At 41.8% G+C, this 20,847-nt stretch overlaps 1 protein-coding gene across 2 annotated transcripts; it reads right to left on the reverse strand.

Moving 5' to 3' along the window:
* Nucleotides 1–240: 240 nt before the first annotated feature.
* FASTKD2 (FAST kinase domains 2) lies at nucleotides 241–20,830 on the reverse strand. 2 transcript variants are annotated; one of them, XM_054043935.1, is made up of 12 exons: nucleotides 20,746–20,830; nucleotides 17,937–18,746; nucleotides 16,635–16,738; nucleotides 14,516–14,624; nucleotides 13,116–13,239; nucleotides 10,450–10,589; nucleotides 9,382–9,554; nucleotides 8,747–8,910; nucleotides 5,951–6,172; nucleotides 4,734–4,821; nucleotides 1,474–1,588; nucleotides 241–1,010 (listed from the first exon to the last, which is right to left on the reverse strand). In XM_054043935.1, exons 2-12 carry the CDS (start codon nucleotides 18,636–18,638, stop codon nucleotides 891–893), a joined length of 2,061 nt encoding a protein of 686 aa, XP_053899910.1. In that variant the 5' UTR covers nucleotides 18,639–18,746; nucleotides 20,746–20,830; the 3' UTR covers nucleotides 241–890. The 2 variants fall into 2 exon arrangements, with proteins under 2 accessions (XP_053899910.1, XP_053899909.1); XM_054043934.1 differs by having other exon boundaries at nucleotides 20,730–20,797.
* Nucleotides 20,831–20,847: the final 17 nt, after the last annotated feature.

A 20,847-nucleotide genomic window follows, 5' to 3' on the forward strand; every position in this document is an offset into this window, starting at 1 on the left:
CACAATACTCCAGTTGAGGCCTAATCAGAGCAGAGTAGAGTGTCTTGCTTACGACACTCCTGCTAATACATCCCAGAAGGATATTTGCTTTTTTTGCAACAGCTTGTGGTCCACTATGACCCCCAGATCCCTTTCCACAGTACTCCTTCCTAGGCAGTCATTTCATCATGTGATGAATCAAACTAAGTATTGTACAATAGCAGTAAGTAGTCTTGGAAGAGCTAATACTGAATCACGAGCTGACATTTACAAGGCAATTTATATGAGGGACAGAATCTTACATCTATGAGTCTCAGAGCGCTTTATAACAGAGGGAAAAGCTTGAGACTGAAGAAGCATGGAGAATAAAGAATCATTTGCTTTCCCAGACTTCTGAAAACAAGACGAGAAAATTATTTTTTGAGTTACAAACTTGTCCAGAGATTTGGGAGTTTCGATTTTCCACTCCAGTCAATATCTAATGATTTACTGCTTTTCTGGCTGGAGTTCTTACTGAAAGCTAATGACGGACTGACTCATGTTGTTCCACTCTCACTACAGTGAAAGCAGTCATAGTCCCAACTGCTCTGAAAGATTGTTACACTTCCCCAGTTCAACACATGAGAAGTTTAGCCCACTGGAGTAGCCTATATGTAATTAAACAAAAAAAAAAAAATTGAGATTTTCAATTTTTTTTTTTTTAAATGCAGTCAATTATTGTTTAAGGAGCCTTGGCAATAGAAGCAGTTATTTGCTAAAGAACTCCTTTGGTAGATATAGTTGAATTTACAAACTTTCTACAGGGTACAATGTCTTGAGGCATTTTTCAGGAATATATGAAACCGCTTCCTTCTTCTTGTCAATGTCTGTGATGGGGAAAAAAGCAGGAGATCTGAAGTTCCCAGTCCATTTTAAATAGTATCCTGCAAATTCACATCAGAAACAGGAAAAGCATCTGCTGAATAGATTTCTCCCTTCAAACACTCAATTGCTTCTTCTTTCTTCAGATTTTTAAACTCCTGGTAGTGGACCTTAGTGGAGAGGAGAGGAGAGGAAAGGAAAGGAAAGGAAAAGGTGCATTAGTTCTGCTGCTAAATCACAAACTCACATTGTCTTGTGAACCAAGGCACTTAGTAAAGGGAAACTGATGCATTCCAGAAAGTGATCGGTTCAGATCAGCAATTCCACGTGAAAACAGGTCAATGAGTCAATATCTGATCAAATTCATGCAAGGTTCTGAGGAACTGAAGTCAGTAACTCAGTTTTAGCTTTTGGAGAATTATGGTGTAGTTCATGACAAAGAAACGATCAAACTCCACCTGGACATAGTTTACCATAGTGGAGTCCCTTTGCCCAACACCATAGAATACCATCACTGATTAAGGAGTTTTTCCAGCAGTGTCAATTTAGGTTAAGCTCACCACTCCCAGTACTCTGTTCTTCACCTATCATACATGTCACCATATTGATGAGAACTGCATTTAGACTTCTTACCAGTATCACATGATAGCCGAGTTTTTTCAGATGTCTCATCTTCATTGCCAGCTTGCCTTGGGGGTGTCTTGTGCCAAAACAGAAAGCAGACGGAGAAGCACAGAGAATAGCCACTCTAAAGCCAAAAACAGTAATAATTTCTGAGGGAGCTGGCAAACAGCATTATGTTGGTGCATTTTAAGTATTCTTCACAGTTAACTGTTCAGAAAATGCCTTTAATATTAAGGAATAGCACTGCTGTGTTTGTTTATTGCTAATATTTTTGTACATTTCTAATTTAATCATTCTTTTGCTTCTCCGGACTTAAGCAACTTAAATCCCTCTCTCCTGCAATGTGTTTTATCTAGGTGCCGAGGGCTGCCCATGCAGTTCTTACAGCAAAGATTGAACTCTTAGGTCTCAAATCATTCTGCAACTTCTGGAGAAGTTCAGAATGGTGCATTATGTGAAATAGAAGCATCCAAAATATGGGATTGCATCAGGGATGCAATCCCATGCTCTGGGTGTCCTGAAACTTCTGACTGCCGGATGCTGGACGACAGGGTTGGATCACTCAATAATTGCCCTGTTCTGTTCATTCCCTATGAAGCATCTGGCATTGGCTACTGGTGGAAGACAGGATACTGGGATAGATGGACCATTGGTCTGACCCAGTATGGCAGTTCCTATGTTCTTACGCATGTAACATTTATTTCCTTCTTTCTTCCATTATCTGCTGTGCAAATCCCTAACCTGCTTGGAAGGTTCAGAAAAGTTCAATGATTTGGTAGCCTGACAAGCAGTATTGGCACAGAGTAACCAGTTCCCTTCCCCCCCCCCAATAGACAGACAGAAATTCATCTGTGCAAGGCCATGCATCACTTAGATCCCACCTAAGCCCTCAAAATACGACTTAAGTGGTGTCAACAAGGGATACGTTATTGTTAGAGATCCAAAATCTGCAGTATCATTGTGGTCTCAAAGTCATGATTTAGGTTTCCGAGTTTGTAACACGGTTCAAAAATTGGGTCAATGGATTTATACATACTTCATTTACTTAAAAAAAAACCAAACCCAACATTCCTTAGCATAGAGTTGAATTGCTCTCTCCATTCTAACACGGAATAGAGATATAGTTTTTCACGCAATGCATAATTAGACTGGAACTCATTGCCACAGGATCCTGTTGAGGTTAACTTTAGTAAGTGTCACAGAGGGATTCAACGTTTATATAGATAACAAGAATATTCACAGTTGTAGTTAATGCAAAAAAATTTTTGGAAGAGAATCAAAATCTCATGTTTCAGGATTTATGCTAAACTCTTAGGGGAGGAGGCCCTGTTTTGGTGTTGATATACTGGAGAGGGTTCAGAGACACGGGAATGATTAAAGGATTTGAAAACACATCTTATAGCAACAGATTCAAAGACTTCAATCTGCTCAGTTTAACAGAGAGGGTTAAGGGGTGACTTTATCACAGGCTATAAGTACCTACATATGGGGAACAGAAATTTGATAAAGGGGGAGGGAGGGAGCTCTTCAATCTAGTGGCCAAAGGTATAACAAGATCCAATGGCTGGAAGTTGAAGCTAGACAAATTCAGACTGGAAATAATGTGTAATGTTTTAACAGTGAGGGTAATTAACCGTTGGAACAAATTCACCAAGAGTCATGGTGGATTCTCCATCACTGGCAATTTTTAAACCAAGACTGGCTGTTTTTCTAAGAGAGATGCTCTAGTTCAAACAGGAGTTAATTCAGGGAAGTTCTGACATCCTGCCTAACACAGGTCATAGACTAGATGATCAAAGTGATCCGCCCCTTCTGGCCTTATAACCTAGGAGACCTTTATGAGGGCAGATTATCCCACATCTACCCACTGTGGAGTTTCTTGCATCTGCCACTGAAGCATCCAGGGCTGGTCCCTGTTGGAGGCAAGATACTGGACTAGGACCTGTGTGACGTTGTGCAGTCTATATGGTTTTATAAAAACTTGATAATAAGTGAATATAACGTAACTGGAATTTGCTTCATGCAAAAGGTCTCTTGTAAGGTATCATTACAAACCGTATAATCTACTGAATGTGATCATCCTATTTGTATAAATGTACCACTCTTGTATCTAAAACTAGAAATATAAAATATAACTCTGAGGGACTATTGTAATTATGCAAAGTGTGAGCCATTAATGGTGGTTTGGAATCTTGATGCCTCCCATTAACCAGGACCATTGTCTGTAGATGATGTAGATGGCTGTGTTTTACCTGTGAGTCTTCCTATATGTGTGTGTGCTGGCAAGTGGGCCATGAAGTCTTGCAGTGACATGTGATCATGTCACCTGAACTGGAATCCATCTTTAACCTGGTGCTTTTCCAGTGAGGGGCAGTGGAAACCCAGAGGGACAAAGGGTTCACGCCTTATGCAGAAGATATATAAAGGGGTGGAACAGAACAAAGGGAAAAGAAGAGCCATCATGAAGAATCTCCTAGCTACCATCTGAGCTGGAAGAAGAGCTGTACCAGGGGAAAGAATTGTGCCTAGCCCTGGAAGGTGTCCAGTCTGAGAAAAAACTTACTGAAGCATCTCTGAGTGTGAGATTATCTGTATTCAGTTTGATTAGACATAGATTTGCCATTTTATTTTATTTTGCTTGGTGACTTACTTTGTTCTGTCTGTTACTACTTGGAATCACTTAAATCCTACTGTCAGTATTTAATAACATCACTTTTTACTTATTAATTAACTCAGCATATGTATGAGTACCTGGGGGAACAAACAACTGTGCAGCATCTCTCTCTATCAGTGTTATAGAAGGCGAACAATTTATGAGTTTACCCCGTATAAGCTTTATACAGGGTAAAACGGATTTATTTGGGTTTAGACCCCACTGGGAGTTGGGCATCTGAGTGCTAAAGACAAGCACACTTCTGGGAGCTGTTTTCAGATAAACCTGCAGCTTTGGGGCAAGTAATTCAGACCCTGGGTCTGTGCTGGAGCAGACGGGAGTGTCCGGCTCAGCAAGACAGGGTGCTGGAGTCCTGAGCTGGCAGGGAAAACAGGAGCAGAGGTAGTCTTGGTACATTAGGTGGCAGCTCCCAAGGGGGTTTCTGTGATCCAACCCGTCACACTGGTCTGATCCAGAATGACAATTCTTATGCTCCTGTGAGAGCACAGAGAATGTGAATCACTGGCTCTGCAGATCAATGAGCCAAAGAAGCAACAGGAAGAGCCTCACATAGAATATAGCCTGGTAAAGAAAACTTGTAACCAAATAAAGGTACCTTTGAACATCTGGAGCATCGGCAGGATCATCTACTTCAGTTACTGGAAGCACTTTTTTTCTGTCTGCATCCATTTTGATTTCAAAATCTGAAAGCAAAAACAGTCAAATATTAAATGGCACAAGAGGCTTTGACCATGTAAAGAGGCTTTGATCATTCCAATATATTTCATGGAGTCAATAGAAAAGAAACAGCTATAACTATTGCATTTGTGGGACAGTTTGCACAATATATTGCAGTTCCTTCGAGAGCAACAAATATATTCAGCTGGCACATTGACACAGTCAGAAAAGGTGCTTGTTATCGCAAATCATAGATACAGTATGCCTAGGTGTATCAATTCAGGATTTAAAGAAAAAAAAAATTCTGACCAGGTTGCTATGAAACCTCAGACAGATCCATACATATTCCCTTGTCCTTTTATCACTGGGTTTGATAAATTTAGGAATAAAAATACCAGAAGTATAATAAGTGAATCAGGTAATGAAAAAAGCAACAAAGAGTCCTGTGGCACCTTATAGACACATGCGTCTGATGAAGTGGGTAGTCACCCACAAAAGCTTATGCTCCAATACATCTGTTAGTCTATAAGGTGCCACAGGACTCGTCGTTTTTTACAGACCCAGACTAACACGGCTACCCCTCTGATACTTGACACAGGTAATGCAAGTAGCTTGCAAATGATATCATCATAGAAGTATAAAACCTGCATACAAAAGAAACCATACACCATGGAACTTTACTAAATTTATAAATGGTCTCTCAATGAAGGTCATATCCTGTTTAAATCAAAGAAAAAGGAAAACTGTTCCACAGCTAAAACAATCACCTTGAAGTTTCATATTTTGCCATCTTGTATTGTTTCTTTAATCCAAGATTTAAAAAGTATGTTAGCATTAAAAGGTCAGTGTTGTTTAATATAGTTATGGCCTATTGGGTTTATGTAGGATTAGTTGCATCAAAAGCCAGATTTTAACCACGAAAAGCCCAATGCAATTTTACAAACCAGAGCAGTAACAATATTTTAGTCAACTATCCAACTATTCTAACGTGAATGTCATAGAAAATACAACCATAAAGGCATAGTTGCCAAATAGACCTTATCACCAGAAATTTATATTTTAAACCCCTTATATTATAGGTAACAGTTGCCAGTCCATTTCTCTACCACTATAAATCAATATTCAAAGACACATGACAATGAACTGGTCCCATACCAATGTTGTAATCATATGGCAGTTGGATGTTTTGCTGAAACATACGCTCATCTCCCAGAAGTTTCAGCAGAGCCATCTGAACCTCAGGGAGATCAGAAACCAAAGGTGAGAAGGGTTTCTTTATAAACACAGTTGCTGGTTTGGTGAATGAAGGACTATCAAGTTCCAGACACACGTTCACACAGTGCACCATCATTTCATTCTGCTCCTTGTTGAGGCCATCTGAAAAAAGCATTATAGCATTATATATAGCACCATCATTTCATTCTGCTCCTTGTTGAGGCCATCTGAAAAAAGCATTGTAGCATTATAGTGGACTCATTATATTTATATTGTATCGTTTTATCTCATGAAATCCACAATTTCACTGGCTACTATTTGCAGTATGAAGAGATTTCAGCTTTGCTGAGCAGTAGATTAATTCCAGATTAGGCATAATAAAACTAATTGTTTCTTGAAAAGATGCCATCAAGACGTCGTTAAAAGCTTCTTGTTCTATACAGCTATCTAAGCAATTTACAAGACACACATTACTGTAGAATCAATCTCCTGGTGAGGGAGAGCAATGCTATTATTCCCATTGTACAGATGGAGAACTGAGGCACAAAGAGGCTAAGACTTATCCAAGGTCACCAAGAAAGTTTGTGACAGAGCAGGGAGTTGAACCCCAGGGCTCTCAGGGTCTAGGTTTCCACCCTAACCACTGGACCATCCACTCTTGAAAGTCTGAAATCTATTCATTTACTCACTTTTCCCCCGTCTATTGTGCACAGCTACACACGTTACCCTGTTACAGCAGGGATACTAATAAGTGTAAAACAGTTATGCACACATGGAGGCTGTTCTTAAAAAAAAAAAAAAAAACTTTAATGGATATTGATAAAACACAAGAAGTTAAGTCACATTTTGGATGTCACTTTGAGAGCATGCTTTAACAGTACCAAACTATAGAGCTGAGCAAAATTCTTCAGCTGAATGGCAAATTCTCTGATAAAATGCAGGTTTTGGGGTGAGTGAAACTATTTGCAAGTTTGGATAAAATTCAGCAAATAGTTTCGGGGAAAAAAATTGTGGAAATGTTTTTTCAAAACAACTGCAAACATTTCATTTTATCTGAATGGATTTTTTTCATTTCAGTGGGAAAAGCCAATAAATAAATAAATAAATAAAAATATATCAATTTCAGTTCAAAATAAACTGATTTTTCCCCCCTTTGATTCAGCCAGTGAATGGAAGAGTCAATTATTCACTTAGTGGTACTGAACTATTCAGGTTCCAAGTAGACAGACTGTTTTGTTGAAGTGTAGGGACTAACAGAACGTCCCAGAGTATACAGAATCTGCAAGCAACAAATACACTTACACCCTGACTCAGTGCCAAACTAAGCAATTAGCTGTAGAGAATTATAACACGAAGCTGAACGACTACCTTGAACCATTTCAGTTAGGGTCCTTCATCCTAAAGCAAAACAGTCAAGCAACTTCTAACCACGAGTTGTATTTTGAGCTAAACTTTGATTTAGCTGAAAAACATGCATCACTTTGGTTATTTTTTTTTAAATGTTCTTGGAAAATCTTGAATGCGTGTCCCAGAAGAATCCACAATTTGTTCACATCTGACTTTCTACAACAAATCTTACACTTACTATCTTTCAGTTACCTAGAAAACACTTTCCTCACTACTGAAGTGTCTTATCTGAAAATGGTACCTCCAACAGCACAATACATCCCAACACCATGATGAGGGCATTGGTTCAGTGCTGAGTCTGAGGACAGAGTCTCCTGAATCACTCACAAGTAACAACAACTTGCAGAACTCAGTTTTTTATTTCATATCCAATATTAACCCATCTGCCCCACTTAGCTTGTGAGCTTCAATGCAACCACACCCTAAAACAGGGGTCTCAAACATGCGGCCCACGGGGTTATTTTCTGTGGCCTGTGAGCTCCTCGCAGCCCCCCGGCCCTCCCCCAGCGTTTACCTAGAGCGGCTCCGGCCAGACACACAGCGGGGGCAGAACGGGGAACCGCAGCCAATGGGAGATGCTAGGGGCAGTGCCTAAAGCAACAGCAAACACACCCACCCCTGTGCCCCTCATTCCCCAGGTTCTGGCCGCTTCCCGGAGCGGCGCGGGGGCAGGGCAGGCAGGGAGCCTGCCTTGCCCCTGGTGCGCGTCAGGCCGGAGCCCGCCCCCCGAACCCCTCCTGCAGCCAAACCCCCTGCCCTTAGCCCCCTGCCGCGCCCTGCAGCCAAACCCCCTGCCCCGAGCCCCCTGCCGCACCCTGCACCCCTCCTGCACCCCGAGCCCCCTGCCGCACCCTGCACCCCTCCTGCACCCCAACCCCCTGCCGCACCCTGCACCCCTCCTGCACCCCAACCCCCTGCCGCACCCTGCACCCCGACCCCCTGCCCTGAGCCCCCTGCTGCACCCCTCACCCCAACGCCCTCTGCCCTGAGCCCCCGCCACACCCCACACCCCTCCTGCACCCCCAGAGTTGGGGTGGGGATTTTGAGGAAGGGGTTGGAATGGGGGTGGGGAAGAGGTGGGAAGAGGCGGGGCAGGGGCGGGGCCTCATGGAAGGGGTGGAGTGGGGGCGGGGCCGAGGGCAGCGGGGGGGGGAGGTGTCAGTAAATGCAGCCCTCAGGCCAATGTACTAATCCACATGGGGCCCTCGTGGTCATTTGAGATTGAGACCCCTGCCCTAAGGAGTGATTGTGTTGAAGCTACTACTACTCTTCTCTACACATTACTGTGAATTCAATGGCATAACACACATGAATACATTAATGCCTGACCTGATTTTAGTAACTCGTTGAGGTTGTCCTCTTGCAGGAGCTGACTAAGTGCAGGCTGGGGCAAATAGTCTAAAATGCAAAATGAATACACTGCCTTCAGCAGATCCACATTAGAAATCCTGGTGAGGTAGTTATTCAAGGCACCGTTGAGAGACTCCAGGAACCTTCAAAAGAAAAAAAGACATCTTTACATACCAATTTATAAATAAACTCAGACTTTCCTAAAAATCTCTATAAAATATAAATCCATACTTTTGAAATAAAACCCCAGACATTCCAATTTACTTGGATAACCAGAACCCAAGTCCAGCATCTAAGCTTCCCGCTAGCTACAACCTGTTCACCACTTTTATCAGTCTACCACTTAAGTGATGGGCACCCATTCTCTATTACATCTTGTGCATTCTCTATTACATTGCTTTACTGTTTGGAAAAAATGGATATCTGCCTTTTTTTTTTTTATAATAGTGACAGGTATAGCAAGTTTACCTCACAGATTAGTAAAACAGGACCAAGTGAGAATTATTTCACAACTGGAATCCCAGATCAGTAGCAGGTACTCTTTCGGGTGCCTGTTCAGACACCCACATAACAACTATGTAATTTAACACAAGGCTTTCTAAGCCAGAACTTACTCCTGATTTTGGCATTTGGGAACATGGTTGAGAAGTGAATACACCCGGAGAACACCTAGAATATACTTCAGGTCCAGGGATTCAGGATGACTTGTCACCTTCTCAGCCAAAATATCCATCAGCTCAACAGGTCGAAAGCGAAGTCCCCCGAAGGCAGACAAAAACAGGGCAATCTAAAACGCGCAAAAAAAAAAAAAAAAGTATATGAAGAAAAACATTTTTAAGGCTAAATCCAACAAATTAAACCTGGAGGAAGAGCCTCAATATGGAAATTTACTTAATTGTCTGGTGTTATAGCATCAGAGAGGTTTTTAAAAATGAAAATAAACTTTTGAAAATTGTAATATTTTGTTATGAGCATGACTAACTGTATTATTTATTACCATACTGCAATAAATAGGAGAACAATGGACTGTTGAACTCCCAAACACTTATTAAAATATTTAAACTAATATTGTCTCGTTGTTTCCCTCTGATTCACCCTCTGTATGTCTGTATCCCTCTGTTGTTTCTTGTCTTACACTTAGATTGCAAGCTCTTTGGGGCAGGGACTGCCTTTTGGTTCTGTGTTTGTCTAGCACTGAGCAGAAGGGTTCAGGTCCATGATGAGGGCTTGTCGGTGCTACACTAACAAATAAAACAACGACAGCCAATGTACCAGTTTTACTGAAGATTTCCCCTTAACCAATCTGTATAAATAGACAATGTTGTTTCAAAGATATACATCAAGAAAAAGAAGTTTGAAACTGACATTTTCCAGCCATGGACCAATTTCTACCAAGTTATTCCTATTAAACGTTCATGAAAAGAAACCAGAGAAAAACTGCATTGTTTTTTATGCCCTTAGAAAATTCAAACATTATGTAGTTGCTCTACATGTAGAGCAAAACTGGAATTTATGCCCAATTTTAAGCCCATTTCAGAATGCAAACTGAAGTACTGAGTCATAACTAGCAACTCTGTAAATTGTGTTTGTGCGCGCCTGGGCACAGCTGAGTACTGGTAGTTCTAGTGGTGTCACCTAGGCACAGCTGAGTACTGGCAGTTCTAGCGGTGTCACTACCTCACCTGATTAGTGTCCCACATGTAGATGTGGGAAGTCACGTAGTTTGCTATTGCAGAATACAGAACCACATTGCGGTACCGGAGGATGCTGCATGATTTCAGAACATGGATTAGCTGCCAAAATGAAAAACCATGGATACTCTCTGTAACAGAGGAACAAAAAAAAATAACAGTGACTGTGAGCTGCGCATTGTGGGATACAACTGGGACCAGCAGCCAGCGGCGTGTGCTGTGAAAAATCAGATGGGGAACCATGGAAGAGACTGGGACTGGCTGGGCAAAGGAGACCGGGATGAAAAGTTTGGGGATACAGACTGGGACTTTGACTAGGAGCATAGAGGGGAGATGTTGGGACTAATTGGGCAAGGAGACTGGAACTAGGATGAGAACGCTGAGGAGTGGAGACAGACTGGTTTGGTGAGGAAAACAAGACTGGGACAAGGAGCTGAGGGTGGGGGAAGAGACATGGCTGGGACAGGGCAGAAGGGACAAAGCTTGAGAGGAGAGGAATGAGCAGAAAAGTCTGTGCCCACCAGAGCCTGGAATGGAACCCAAACATCCTGAATCTTACCATTCCTCTGCCTATGGGTTTCACAGCTATTTGCAGACAGCAATGTGTCTCATCCCTCTCTAGTGCTGGTCCATATTGAGGATCACCAACTATTATTGCTATAAGTTACTCCCTTATATGTAGAGGCAGAGGTGTATGAGCTGGATCTAAAGCAGTGGTTTTCAATCTTTTTTCATTTGTGGACCTATAAAAAAAAATTTTGAATGGAGAATTCCCTTTGGAAATCTTAGACAATCTGTGTACCCCCTGTGCGCAGACCACAGGTTGAAAACCACTTGTCTAAACATTCCAGTCTTGCTGATGACTTTTATGTGGGCATCAGTATGATATCACAGGATGGAATTTGTTTTTTTTAAGTTTGCTTTTAAAACCCTAGGAAATTATACGTACGGATACACATGCACACACAAACCCCAAAACAATTTGTATTAAAAGAAAAATAGCAAGGCTGCAAAGTCAAACACTCAAAAGTTAGGAAATGCAAGAATTAAGGCTTCCTGTGTAACCTTAATTCAGTTCCCCTAGTGCATATGCATTATGATACAGTCTGTAATTTCATGATCTCATTCTATTTTTTCTACAAGACCTGTGCCTCGTTCAGTGCACAGTATGGACGTGATCAGGGGATCATCAGGGTTGCATAATGAAGGAGGTTGTTGTCTAGCCCCTGCTTCATTTGTTGCAATAGTTGGAAGGCGTATATTGAATGAGACAGATGACTGCAGAAATAGGAAGGATGGTCTCATGGTTAAGGCTACTTGAATGTCATCCTGGATTCTATCCTTGACAAGCTTTGTCTTCTATCCTTCAATCCTATGTAATGCTGGGAAAATCACTTAACCCAATGTGTTCCTCATTCTCTGGGTACCCAGGTTGAGACCCTGGAATCTGATTTGCAGAACTGCTGAGCACTCACAGCTGCAAGTTAAATCAAGAGGAGCTGTGCTTCAAACATATAAGTGCCAAATAACGCTAAGTGCTCTGAAAAAATCAGGTCCAATGCATTTCAGATTGGGAACTCAAAATTAGTGGACACTTCTGACCTTAATATCTGTGTGCTTCAGTCCAGCATATTTAAAATGCAGATACCACTACCTCACTCTTCGGTGTTATGAAAATAAATCCATATTTGTGAAGCACTCAGATATTATAGCGATAAATGCCACAGAAAAGCAAATTAGGAAATTAATAATTCTGTCTTCAGAGCAGGATTTGACTCACGTGTAGTAAATAAGACCTATGGCTGTACGCTAAACAATGAGGATGCAACAAAGTATTCAATAGCTTCATACTATGAATACCATCCATCCTGTACATTAATGAAGCAGGGATCCCGTGGGAGAAAATAGTTTGTTGCCATATAATTAAAGATTATATCATAAGGTGTATGCACAAGGAGACCAAATTAAGGCTGCACACGCAACCTGAACTTTGACATTTCCTACCTTTTGAGGGCTTGACTTCGCAACATTAATGTTCTTTTACCATAGTTTTGGATGCAAGAGTATATATTAATACATATTGATCAATTATGTCTACAATACTTATTGCAAAGGTCTGAGTAAAGGTCAGAGAATTAACCTTCATTTTAAGTTCCTTTGGGCTCGACTGAGCCATCATTTATTAAGCAGAACTCAATAACGAAATCCACTTATTCATGTCCCCTTTTGCTTACTCCCTAAACACAGAGTTGTCAATTCATACTATGAGATGCAAATTTCCAGTTCAGAAACAGTTTTAAAAGCACATCTGAAACCACTAATTTTACTTGCTGGCCTTTAGTTAGCATTTTCTCTATTTATAGAATTTGGGGAAAAGAAAACAGAATTTTAACTTCAGAGCTATGAAGAGTGCCATTATAATCCACAGAGATGACATTTCATGGTATTAATGAGGGCAGAGACCATAAGAACTACTTTCTTTGATCATCCATCAGTCCTCCAAATTTTTTGTACTGTATTTTGTCTGATGGATCTGTATTGTTAGACTACAAAACAATCATGTTTTCTGGGTTTAAAAGGAAATTGGAATAAGACATTTTCATTAGGAAGAGTCAGAGTAAAGGAGAGGGGAAGTTTAAAAATTCACTTTAACTCACCAATGATTTTGTTACTCGAGGCATCCAGGATTACGGTGGAGCAGTAATTCATCGCAGCCAGAGCACTAAACATGTTTTGAGCATTCACAGGAGTCAAGTGGTCCAGCTCTCTCAAAACTCTATCCTAAAATGAATTCAATTGATTAGACTCTTCATTCTTGGCATTGGCAGTCCAAATTATCTCTGCCGAAGAATTAAGTGAGTTGGGAAGATCAAAACTACTCCAATCCAGTAACCTCACCAGATTCGCACTGAAGAAAGGGTTGGAAGGAGCTTAAAATAACTCCTTCCAATCGCTTTTCTTATAGAAACAACTACAGCTATTCTAATGTTTAGTGTGAGCTGTCCTTAAAAAGTTCTCAGGTGCTCCCGTTTCTCCCTTGAATAAAATCAATACAAGAGGAACTTAATACTTATTCCTGGTTACTATGTATATAGTTTTCCTACCAGTACTTGAAAGAATGGTGGATTGCTACTTAGCATGGATGGCATATTTACCAATACTGCAGAGTCAGGATGATATCTAGTCTTTGCCATGTGCAAGAACTCTAAGTTATTCTAAATCCTTAGTAAATGACTCACTATTTTCTATTGCCCTTTGTGATACACCTTTGGCAGATGTACACTAAATTAAACAAGATTTAAAAAACTGGTGAAGCTAAAGTTAGTGGGCCCACTTCTGATATCACTTAAGCCACAGTAAATCAGGAGTGACTGTTTGCATGGTTAGGATTATACTGACGCAACCAGCAGCAAAAATTAGGCCCACTAATTTCAGTTTCACCAGCTCTTAAAATAGTTTCACCCAGTACATTCTCAAAGACATATAAAGGGCAATGAAAAAATGTATCAGTAATAGAAAAAAAATGTCAAAACAATGTTTAAAAATACTACATCAACCCCAGCTCCTTTCACTGGATTCAGAAAACATTTTAAGAATTCCATTCTATTGGAACTAGGGCAGATGTAGTTACTTGCCTCTCGATAGCATGATTCATTACATACAAAGCCCTGTTACAATGAAGCTCACAGATAGCATCTTATTTTTTATGCGACCAATTTCTTACATAAACATCTCCACACTTTCTATCCCTATGCATGGTTTGACTTTCCCACCCTCTACTTATTTAAGTCCCTCCTGCAGACATCTCTCTGTTGGGCAGGCTACAGCAAACTTAATTGACATGTATAGTCATTGTTTCCCCTTTCTCAAACCACTGTTTCCTTGCTTACCTGTCCCTGGAGGATGAGCAACTTGGGGAAGTTACCATTCATTTTCAATGTCTGGAAACTGCCTAGCGTACAACAGGTGCTACCATAAACAACTAATAAATAGCAACACAGGAGCAATAGCTATGCAGGAATAATAGTAGGACCCACCAATGATTTTAATCTTTTACCTCAAATTTCCTTTTGAGAGAGAGTGGGGCATCTTTCCCAAAGCATTTCATCAAGCTTTGCAACATAAAAATGTTACTGATCTTTGGAATTCGCTGCTCCACCAGTAACCTGATAAGGGAAAAAATGGAATTGGTTTAAGGAGGCTTGGCCTACACACACACACAAGTTGCACCAGTAAAGCTCTGCTTATTTTTGGCAGGAGCAGGCACACATCTGTCTTCCATGGATGAATCCTGAGTTAAACTGGTGTAGTTCCTCACTCCTCTTACACACACACACACACACACACACACACACACACTTTTTCTTTTAAAAAAAAAAATGGCGCAGCTCTACACTGACGTAGTTAAATTGACTTAATAGCAATGTGGCCATCTCCTGACACTGAAGTAACTACACTGGCGTGAGATATCAGTAGGAGGACTTCTCACTACGTGCCATGTTCTGTCCGGCAACCTTTCTAAACTCCACTGCCCAAGCAGTGCAGAGGACCCTGGAATGCCCACCCATACCGCACCATGCTTACACTGATGCAGAATGCTGCTGTGTGGACACAGTGCTGCAACAGTGCAACATACACCAATGCAAGCGCAACAGAGTGAACACATGGCAGGGAAATAGTTTAGTATCAGTTTAACTAAACTGACGTAACTTATCCCAGTGCAATTTCTCTGTGGAGACAAGCCCCCAGTGACCCATGAAATTCAGGAGAGCCTCATACAGGACACAGCAAAGTGGAGCAGATGGAAAGGAGAACAAGTGATACTATGGTCTGTAGGAGAAGAACAGGATCTTGATATAGCAGAAGGCAAAGCATCACACAGAGAAGGACTCTGATCTGGTGTATCTGTGGTTGCCATTTTGGCTCAGTAGGAAACAAAATGACTAAAGAGCCCCCAAACCCCCAACTCTTTCAACCAGTATTTTTTTTAATCAAATATCAGAGCACTAGTTTTGGAAATTCCAGCGTCTGTATGGCAGTGGAAGGCTCTGAAACTGACCCACTGAGATTGACATTTCCCTGTGAACAGGTAGGAGTTTGATTAATCAAGATGGAGCCAAAGTCTTCTAAGTGAAAAATAGAGAGGGATAACCTACTTTCCTCCAGAACTGTGCACCTGAACTTCTAACAGAATATGCTGTTATTTAACCAACATGCCCATCCTTTTGTAGCTGGAGCTGAAATTGAATTGATACATACAATACAAATCCACCAATATGTTCTGTTAGAAGCTCAGGAACACTAGATCTCTGAAGGGGTGAGCAGATGGGGCTTTGTAGACTAACAATCTGAGTACAAAACCACCACCCATAAACAAGTTATTCTGAAACAAGTTTAGATGTAATGCTTCTCCCACCCCTACATTTGAATACAGGCGGAATACAAGGTAAAATGGTATTCCAACTCAATGGCTTTTCCTATTGAAATCAAGAAGAATACCTAGCTGAAACATACGGCTTTTCACTAATAGATCTCAAAGCACTATACAAAGGAGGGCAGTTTTATCCTCACTTTACAAATGGGGAAACTAAAGTACAGAGAGGTGGAATGACTTGCCCAAGGTCACCGAGCAGGCCTGTGGCAGAGACCAGGTCTCCTGTGCCATGGTCCAGTGTTCTAACCTATCTCCACCCTTTCTGCTGAGAATACCAACAATGATGCCAAAGAGAGCTATTTGTTTCAGCTACTATCTGATGGTAATGACTTGGGCCCCAATCCTGCAATGAGCTTCTCAGGGTGGACTCTGCACAGAGCTGTCACACAGAGTTCAATGTAGAATTACAGCCATGGTCACTACAGAGTGTCCCTGATTGTCTAAGACCGTGTAAAGTTACTTAAAGGTTCAAGTGTCTTCCTGCTTTGGACATTTCTACCATATTTTACATATGAGAACACTGCAGGGATTACTAAAACGTTCTAATACAATATATCATTAAATAATCCTCAAGAAAATGCTAAAAATGTAAGCCAGAAAATATCGAAGTGAATTTTGGGCAGAAGAGTAAAGATGCTCACTCTCCTTTCATGCCATATTTATTTTCCTCCAACAGAAATAAATGGTCACATGACAAGACTTGTAAGTAAGGAAACCATAAAAAAAATTTAATTGTTCTCACTGTAATCCGGCTTGAAGAGCATCCACATTTCTGCTTTTTCCCATGGTTGCCAAGGTGGCTGCCAGAACAGCGACACATCGGTCATCAAAATCATTGAGGCGCTCCTATTAAAGATATTTTCACAATGTTAGAATGTTAGAAAATTCTTAAGACTAAGTGGTGGAATGGTCAATTTTTACCAGCTATCTTCGCGCCCCCCCATCTCCCCTGCCCACACAAAGAAAAAGGTCAAGTCACTGGGGCTGATTCTACTTTGACCTACACACTGGTATAATTCTACTGACTTCTGTGGAGTTAACTCCCAATTTCCCCTGAGAAAATGAGAAATCAGGCCTAAAAGAAAAATCGCATGTAATAAGTCAGTGCCCTCTTTCCCTCTGAAAGTTGCATACTGCTTTATTAAAACACATACAACTCTACAAAGTAGGATGGGTTGGCTAGGTGCAGAGTTAGGGGGAGGTGGAGGTAAGGATGAGGACAGACTGGTCTAAGGGAACAGAAAGGGAAGAAACAGGGAGAAAGTTTCACACAGTGGGTGGGTGGAGTAGTTGGTGGGGGGCTCTGAAGAAAGTCAAGAAAGAATCTCCCAGGGCAGCAGCAGGTCCAGAAATGGAGAAACCCTCACCTAGCACAGCATGAAAGTCATATGATGCTCAGAGGACGTCCCTAGTTGCATCAGCAGCTAGGGAAGGTCCTGTAAAAATCCCCAAGACAAGGGGAGCATAATACAGCTAATAGTGGGTAGACCAAAGAAAGCTCCCAGAAGCAGCAGGTGAAGGAACAGGGAGTCAAGGACGACACTGGCCTGTGCCCTCAAATCAAAATATCAAAAATACCTTTCCTCACGACTGCTCACTCTCAAACCTGCTTCATATCATGTGAGGAGAAAGGAGAGGGGGAAGGGAGGGTGGAGGGAGAAAAGAGTTTTTCTAAGCCTCAAACAGATCTAGAGTTTTGGCACAGCCTGAAGCGCAAGTATTCTTTCAGCCCTCTCTCTTTATATGGGGGTGTGTGTGTGTGTGTGTGTGTGTGTGTGTGTGTGTGTGTGTGTGTGTGTGTGTGTGTGTGTGTGTGTGTGTGTGTGTGTGTGTGTGTGTGTGTGTGTGTGTGTGTGTGTGTGTGTGTGTGTGTGTGTGTGTGTGTGTGTGTGTGTGTGTGTGTGTAGAGGAATGAAAATAAAGCATGGGCAGAACTCAAACCACAGGCATTCCATGTGGAGACCCTCTAAGGCTATAGCCTCTACAACCTGTAAGAACTGGCGCTGGAATTTTATTCCAATCTTTAAAAGATTCCAATACTTACCTGACAGACCCTCAGCAAAGTCTGAACCAGTTGAGTGTTCTGGGGTAACTCTAGCTTCACCACAGCATGTAGACTGTATACCAAGTCATCACACCACATGCTCCTAGAATTTTTCATCAGACACTGACATAGCTGCATAAATTCAGGATGCTCGACCATCAGTTGTTTCTCATAACGCTTCTGGTCTTCGGATAGCTTTTTGGTAAGCATCCACATAGCATTAAAACAAGAACTACAATGCTTCTCAGAAATAGCATACTTTGAAACTAGGTCTAATACATCACAGGGAGATGTGCATTTTTGAAGGTCATCAAAGAACTGTTGTGACTGACTCCGTTTGCTCTTCACTACCAGATTCTCTTCAACAACACTTCTATCTTCTTCTAGAGGGTCCACGGCACTAGATGAACTTTGCACATGTTCATCTAATAGAGTCTTTGCAGCATTCTGTTCTTGTACAGTGGCATCTCCTTTACTATAAACAGGCACCCCCTGAGACAGCAATCGGAGAGATGGTTCAAGCCGCCGAGGAGGAACATTTAACAGGAATCTTCTCAGGTTCACACTTTGTATGGCATTCTTACGTCTACTGATCCCTAATGTGTATGTCCTCATTGTAGTTCTAAAGTTGGGACCCAGTTTAGAACCACATACATGCAAATGTCTGATTGTCCTTATCAAATAACCCACTTTATTGTTCATTTTTGCTACTGTTATAAACAGCTTTCAAATGCCAGCTCACAAGACAGGGCCTTAATCAGATTCAAGCCCACAGAAACAGGTCTTTGGACACCAGGTAAAATGCATTATCTGTGAAATCAATTGAAAATTATAAAATCATTAACAAGCTTTTGGTTTAAAGGTTAAAATACCACATCTACCAACACATCTTTTACAGAGGGAACCTGAAATAGACAGCTCTGGAAATAGTTCATTTTCATTTGTAATCCGTCATCAATTAATGAGCATCTTCTGCTTCTGATTCCACAATTACACAGGGTCTCATGGTCACAAAACTTTTGCAATTCCACAGTAAAATTGAAGAGGGATAGGATTTGAAGAGAAACTGGGCAGACTTAAGCCCTGATCTTGCATCTACACTGGTAAATTGATTTAAATGGGTCTCCACACACACTGGCACAGAGGTCTGTCCTCATGGGTGCACTTACAGGACCGAGTCCAAAGTCTGTACCTTCACTTTCCTGATTTCTGTTTCCCCCAAGCCTCCCGGAGCCATGCGCCACTCCTGATTTACCAGAAGTGATAAAATTCTGACACTTGCAACAAATTCAGCAGGTAGACAACATAGAGATAGGAGCCTCTAGAAATGTCTGAGACAGATAGAAGACCTATATTATGAGACTAAACAGGACCAAGTAAAAGATAACACCATACATTTAACTATTAAGGGCTTCCTGCACCTTTCTTTGCACAACCCAAGGGCTTCTATCAAAGGTTGCATCCATTTTTGTGGTGCAGACAGAAGTCATGGATCCAGTTAACTCATGGGGAGTCTTGGGTGTTCAAGAAATGTATGATCAGGGCCTGATGTCATAACTTGCATAATAACTACAAATGTTATGAAGAGAAATTAAAGCTCATAATTTATGGAACAATCTGATGTACTAGGGCCAGACAGGACTCCGTTTCTCTCATGAACAGCACGCCACAAGTAGAAGACACATTTCAGTACAGGCAGTAGAAATCTTCAGGGATTTTACTTTCAGACCTGCAGAATTTCTGAAGGGAAATGGACATTTTTTTATTTTTCAATCCACTTAAGTCTATTATGTTTTAATGAGATATAACTGAAGGTATAATTGTAAGCAGAATTCTGTGTATTTTAGGGCAGAAAGGAGTCCATGTTGTAGCCCTTTGTTGTGGGAGACTAACAGTTCTGCGGCAACTTCAAGCAAGATATAAATTAAAGATGTGTTATCATTAAATATGAAGACTAAGAAAAATTAGAATTGTTTCTTTTTTATTAAGTTTTGATTTTACACTACTGACAAATTTTTAATCATCAATATGCTAAAAATTGTGCAGAAACTACAGTTGCATATTAGAAGTTGTATGGAGAAAACCTGGAAGTTTTAGCAGACAGATAGCAGTTGAGCATTTAAGTAGCTGGGGTGGCACTTCTCTTTTTTCCATTTGCAGATGCATGCAGAGGGGACTTTTAAGATTTAGGGGGAGGCTCCAACCCCAACTTTCATAACTCAGCAACCAGGTGCCCCATTAACTGCATGTTTCTGTTAACACAAGAAGCTGCAAAAGAGTTAGCAACGGTTCTCTTTAAGCAGTTATCTTTAGGTTTCAACCGTTGACCACAGGGCAGATCACACACATCTCAGAGGTGCAGTTTCAGGCTGCCTGCAGACTCAGGCAGACACCACTGTTTCGGCTATGTGCCATTTACAAAGCTAAACGTACGCCTTCGTGGTCACAAGACTTATAACCTTCCTTAAAAGAAACCTCAGGGCCCGGAGCACCATGGCAGCCGGGGTGGATCCTGCACCTCAGCTGCACGATACACGGGCCCTGATCGTCACATACCAGCAGAGACACCTGTGAACGCCCCGTGGCTTCATGGCCTGAGCCCATGGAAGCCCCCCACGGGGACACCCCACCCACACACCAGCGGGGACCGGGGCAGACCCTCCCCCCGTCACCCGCACTGTGGGGACTCACAAGCCCCCTGGCCCCCGCCGCGGCTGGAGGCAGCCGGTTAGTCCCGGGCCCTCTCGCTATTCCAGGGCAGCAGCCAGGCTGATTCCCCAGGGGCGACCTCACCAGACAGTGAACCGACCCGGCTACGCCTCGTGCGAGCGGCCTACACGAGCCGCCATGATACCTTCCTGACGTGCCCTCTGTACATCTCGCGAGAGTACGGGGCGGAGCAGGGGACAAC

This window comes from Malaclemys terrapin, chromosome 11, assembly GCF_027887155.1.
Source record: "Malaclemys terrapin pileata isolate rMalTer1 chromosome 11, rMalTer1.hap1, whole genome shotgun sequence".
Taxonomy (NCBI): domain Eukaryota; kingdom Metazoa; phylum Chordata; order Testudines; family Emydidae; genus Malaclemys; species Malaclemys terrapin.

Coding starts and splice junctions, on each gene's coding strand:
- FASTKD2 (XM_054043935.1), bottom strand. CDS start 18,638: ATGAACAATAAAGTGGGTTATTTGATAAGGACAATCAGACATTTGCAT. Junction 16,739..17,936: donor CTTTGCTGAGGGTCTGTCAG/GTAAGTATTGGA, acceptor TATCTTTAATAG/GAGCGCCTCAATGATTTTGA. Junction 13,240..14,515: donor CTCTCAAAAGGAAATTTGAG/GTAAAAGATTAA, acceptor AATTCATTTTAG/GATAGAGTTTTGAGAGAGCT.